The sequence below is a fragment of the Hypanus sabinus genome, chromosome 12 (genome assembly GCF_030144855.1).
Source record: "Hypanus sabinus isolate sHypSab1 chromosome 12, sHypSab1.hap1, whole genome shotgun sequence".
Taxonomy (NCBI): Eukaryota; Metazoa; Chordata; class Chondrichthyes; order Myliobatiformes; family Dasyatidae; genus Hypanus; species Hypanus sabinus.
Window position 1 is genome coordinate 53,146,986 of NC_082717.1, and position 5,679 is coordinate 53,152,664.

At 41.1% G+C, this 5,679-nt stretch overlaps 1 protein-coding gene across 1 annotated transcript; it reads right to left on the reverse strand.

Annotated features, from left to right (window-relative positions):
- Positions 1–1,837: 1,837 nt before the first annotated feature.
- On the reverse strand, positions 1,838–4,369 carry LOC132402884 (probable G-protein coupled receptor 75). The gene is made up of 2 exons (XM_059985938.1): positions 4,020–4,369; positions 1,838–3,771 (listed from the first exon to the last, which is right to left on the reverse strand). The coding sequence occupies exon 2, from the start codon at positions 3,738–3,740 to the stop codon at positions 2,445–2,447; it is 1,296 nt and encodes a 431-aa protein (XP_059841921.1). The 5' UTR covers positions 3,741–3,771; positions 4,020–4,369; the 3' UTR covers positions 1,838–2,444.
- Positions 4,370–5,679: the final 1,310 nt, after the last annotated feature.

A 5,679-nucleotide genomic window follows, 5' to 3' on the forward strand; every position in this document is an offset into this window, starting at 1 on the left:
TTTCGGTGGTTCAGTTCATTATAGGAGATTCATTATATGAATCTATATAGGAGTTCATTATATGTAGATTATAAAGTCTGTTCACATGCACATCTACAAGAACTGATTAATCACAGATCAGGAAGGTCCCAGATTTAGACCCCATTCTGTCCGTCAATAACAGTGAGAAACCTCTATTAACTTCAATATTTGATTAGGTAAGGAACAATAAAGAAGCCTTTCCTTCTATCCATCAGTAATTGGTATCCCTTCTTGAAATGCACAGATCCATGCATATGATAAAGACATGATCCAGTGAGAAGGGACTTTGACCATGGTTATAACATTTGGACTAGATGTGGTAGGCAAAATGTTTAAATGGAGGTCTGGCCTAACGAGACGGTGAACAACTGAGGGGAAAATCTGTCAGCAGCAAAAGCATGAAGAGCATCCACTAAAAGTGACACAAATAATTTCATGTTTCTCAAAATACTTCCAATGACTACTAGTTCTGGCCATTTCATGCTGGAGAGACAGCTCAGATTTACATTGTATAAAGCAGCTTCTGTCATTTTCAGAGGGTGAATTAAACAACAAATCTCATTCCAACATAATGGTAGGAGCCATTTAACATTACACTGAGAATGTTTTAACATTTTAAACTGAATGCCAGGGAACTTAATTCTATGTTTAATTATTTAAAATTAAAAAGCTACCTACTAATATACTTGCCTTTTTTGGGGGCAACTAAGACTTAGCAAAAAAATTAATTTTGGAGATCAATTGGGCATTAGCAACAAATACTTGCCAGAAATATCTGCTTCCTGTGAATGAATATTTCACCAGTATTTCTTGTTTCAGTATAGTAGTGCTTTCCAGTTTACATCCAGCCTCTGGCTGAGAAAAGTATCCTTGATCCCCCTTCAAATATTTTACTTAAAAACTCCACCATATGGTTGCAGACAGTTCAGAAAACCTCTATCTACCCCTTCAATGCCTCCCATAGTTTTTATGTACCCTTATCAGTTTCCTCTTCACATTCCCTCTCAGGCAATGTCAGATGAATCTCCTCTGCACCAACTCCAGTTAAAATCACATTCTGTCTCTATCATGATGAATAGAACTGTACGTAACATTCTGACTGTTGCCTAACTAAAGTTTTCTGAAATGGTACTAAGTTCACTTTGTTCTTTGCCCAGCTAATGAAGGTGAGCATCCTGAATGGCATCTTTAACATCCTATCTACCTATGTAGTCACACTCAAGACTTGTATGCCAAAGTCCGTCCCAAGCAACATCCTGGTGAATCTTCTCTGCAAAAAAGATTCCGGGGTAAAAGGGAAAAAAAATACATGTTACTTCTAACTCACCGTTTTTGTTTTTCATGAACTGGTGAGTACCCTCCAGACTGATTAGACTTAAATTCATAAAACTAGTAATTCTGGAAGAATTGAGTAATAATAATGCTGAACACAATTCTTCTGATATGTTTCTGGAATTATGGAAAACGGGCACGATGCCACAAGTGTGCTCTCACGGAAAGGTGTGTTAAGCTGAGGAAGTGGAGTAAAAATGGAAGACAACGGTCTCCTGAGCAGACCTATAAACTTTAGGACGTGCTGTTGGGCAGTGGTAGAGACCAGAGAAAAACTTCTGCTGATAGCCCTACAGTACCTGGGCTTAGGGGATCTGAAGAAATAACAACCAATGAAAACAAAACTGCAAATGTAGCATTCAACATAGTTGGTTAAAGTGAATATTGTCTTTTGTAGAATAAGGTTAAAAAAACTGCAATAAAAATCAAGCAACTTAAGGAAAGTAAATCAACATGATAAGAACAGTGCTGTATTTCAAGGTGATGCAGTTAACTGTTTATTTGGAATAGCAGCCATTCTAAAATTGTGCAGTTCTATATTAATTGCTCTTAGAAACAACATAGCTTTTTTAAAAAAACATTGCAACATTCTTGCATGAAGATTCATTAAAACAAGGCAATTAGATTTATTCAAAAATATTTGTGAAAATAATTTTGGTGGGTGATTGCAATGTCCATGCCTATATGATGTTCATCCACTGTTTTGATAATTAGGCAAAAGACACAGCTGCTGACATGTAACAAGTTTAGCTCAGATATAGTGGGTTGAATCATATCCATCAAACTGATGGGATCATTATTTGTTCAGCCAAGTAATTCTCATGCTCCAGAACAAAACCTTGTATTTTTGCTGCATGTTAATTCATAGTACTGTGCGATTTGACAAATCCACAAACAGCATTCACAAACATGTTTGGACTGCTTGATTTCTGGGAAGAACTGCTCTTGTAAATGCTATAGTAAGGCTCAATCTTTCTATTGATGGGGATTGAGTTATTTTGCACACAATTCTGGTGGCCAACTGACACTTTGGGGTTTAATATACCACCACTTGAGTGACTGGGTCCACAAGACTGATCCACTAACTTTCTCTACGGTTTAGGAGACAGTATATAAGCTGAATTCAATTCATGATGAGATGATTTGATTCTGTTCACATCCAGGCTCCCTTTACCCACTGCTCGTAACCAAGTCTTGTGCTTACACCAGCAGCAGCTAAGGGCCATACATTGTGTGCACCAGAGAATTCTCTTCCTGAGTCCGGCACTGTTGCGTGAATATATAAATGGATTTAGTCCTGATTTAAAGATTATTAATGTGAATCCAAATAGCTTAAATTGATTTAAAATAAAACTACTCTTCGGTGTTGAGATGTCTTGCAAGAAGGAGATTCCTAATGGCATGCAGCAAACTATTACTGAGAGTATAATGATAACACATGTCATTACAGCCTTTGAATCTTTTGTGCCTGATAGTTTCACGGAGGACACCAGTTGAAACCCTCTTTGAGAAGTATGTCCTTGTGTGTAAGAGTGTGTTTGCATGTGCTGGAGATTATTGGAATTCTGATTTTGGTAAAGAGGTTGTTTCACAGTGTGCATACTCTCCATAGCTGTTTTCATGGGGGTGTTGGGCCCCACTGTATCAATAGTGATGACAGCACACTTCCTCACATGTGCATTCCTCTTCAGGGCAAAAGCTATCATCAGGTAGGAGACTGATACAGCTCCCACACAAAATGCAAAATCTGTAACATACAGATAGAGAATGACTCTACCATCTTTATTGTTACTTCCAAACTGGGGCACGCATACTTTGGATCTATCAGGATAAGTACGAAAGGTAGCCAGGGTAGCGAGGGTAAAGCTCAAGGTCCACAGGCTGATGGTGAGCATAAGTGTGGAGTGTGAAGAAGCTGTTGTATTGGGTTGTGGTCCAAATATCAAGCGCAAGCGATGGAGAGCTATTGTAGTCACCGATTTGAGGGACATTAGTACTAAACCAGCACTGGTGAGGTGAAAGGTGAAGCAGAAAGCCTCAGAGACACTGCTGTCTGAATCAAAAAATAAAATAAAAGCAAACATGGGCGTTGTCACACAGCAAATGAACAGATCACAGAAGGACAGGTTCAATATCATAAAGTCAAAGTTAGTCCGGGACTTTCTGAAGGCCGGATCAAAGAAGGCCAAGAAGACGATCAGGTTGCCGTATGTTCCCAGACAGAAAGCAAGGAGCAATAATAGGGTGCATGCTGTTAGGTTGGTGGTGCGGATTAGCTCCTGAATATATCCTGCTGCTTCTTTATCAGTGGCCCAGGCGGTCGAGCTGTTGATGACATTTGGGAAGCTCTGGTCGGCTAAAGGCCATCTTTTGTATGTTATATTCATTGTTAAGCTCCGACACCCAGAGGACCTGTTTCTGAAACACCAAAGGGTAGGTTAGTAAAATCCTCAGATGTGGAAATCTGAAGCGAAAACGTTTCTCAGAAGAGCAGCAAATAGACGTCTATTCATCCCCTGAATAAACCGAAGGGGCAGAGAACCGCCGCAGGTTAGGAACTCTCCCACTGATTCTCATCCAAAGACACCAGTTCGAATTCTGATATTCGGTAGGGCCCGAGCAGGACCTCCAGTTTATTAAACTGGGATACCCAGCGTCGGCCTTACCTGCAGGAGCAGCCTCGTGGGGGGCGTGCGAGGTCTCATTCCGGCCGCCACTCAGTGCAGCTGACCGGGGCACAGCGCTGTGCCAGAATCCCGGTATAAGTGTCAATCCCACGGGAACTCGGCGGGTCGAACTCAGGAGCGGCGTCAGGTCGGCGACGCGCATTACGCTTCTAATTCTCCGGCGAGGCCCATCCACCACCGATCTTTCCTGGGAAGCACAGGACCATTTCCTGGCAGCTCTTGCACCGGCTTCCGCCGGTCGGCTCTTCGTGCAGCCGGCGCACTGCGCCAAGGGCTGCCCTCGGTCACGCCGCTGCAGAGCCGGAGAGGGTCTGAGCGCATGACTGGCCTTTGCTGGAAGGAGTGACCAGTAGCAGACTACAAAATTGGTGCGCTGTAGAACGGGCATGGGCTAGTCTTGTGTTCACAGGAATTTAGAGTAAAGGTGAAAGAAATGTCTTAAGACTGGAGGACCCTGACAATTTAGAATGTATATTAACTATTTATTGTTTAACGTACTGTTAAATAATAAATACTTACTATCTCAAACAGATGAAACACTTTATTTTTGTCCAATGGCTTGAGTATCTTTGGAATACTCCTCCTCAAAGATTAGTGAAAGCAGCGACTTCAAAAATTTAAGATTTCAGTATTTAGTGTTTCAGTAAAATTCAAAAACAAGTCTTTCTCACCCTAAACACTCACAATGGACTTTATCGCTTTAAGCAGCTTATTTTTAAGAGTAGCATCTCAACATGCGCTGTGGCAGAAAGCAATGGATCAGGTACTGCAGAACTGCCCAGGCACTCAAGTAATACCTGGATGACATCACTGTTACTGGTGAGGAGGACAAGGAGCATCTCCAAAATCACAAGGCAGTGTTAAAGAGATCAGAAGATTATAGGTTCAGAGCACAACAGGACATATGTTAACTCTTTAAACCAAACATAGCTTATTGAGGTCACACAAGCAGTAGTGGATGCTCCAAGGTCAAAGGACATATTTCAGACTTTTTTTAGGCTTATCAATTACTGTAACAAGTTACTGCCAAATCACCTACTGTGCTCCACCCCTTGACCTCATTACTACAGATAGCGAAGAAATAGTGAAAGACAAGACAATGAGCTGATTTTACTAAAGGCAAGTGAAATGGGGTGTCAGACCATGCAATCACACATTATGATCCAGATCACCCAGTTAAACTTTTGTGATACCTCTCCTTATGGTATTGATGCAGTCATGTCACATGCTATGAGTGAAAGAATTAAACACCACATTCCTTTACTGAGAAAAATTATGCACAGATTGACAGAGAGGGCTTGAATCTGGTTTGGGGTATAAAAAGCATTTCAACCAGTACTTATATGGGAGAGAGTTTACCCTCATTACTGGTCATCAACTACTAGTGTCCATTTTCAATCTGCAGAAAGATGTCCCAGAACACTTGGTCAGTGACAGTGGACCACAGTTTGGTGCATAAGTTTCAGTCATTCCTGAAAAAATAATGGAATAAGACATATAACATCTGCACTGTACCACCCAGCTACAAATGGCTTGGCGGAAAGGTTTGTCCAAAGTCTAAAGAATGCAATGCAAGCAATGTCAGCAGAACACAAAACATTGACACTGAATCAGAATCTCATCAATTTCCTCCTTGCAT

Coding starts and splice junctions, on each gene's coding strand:
- LOC132402884 (XM_059985938.1), bottom strand. CDS start 3,740: ATGAATATAACATACAAAAGATGGCCTTTAGCCGACCAGAGCTTCCCA.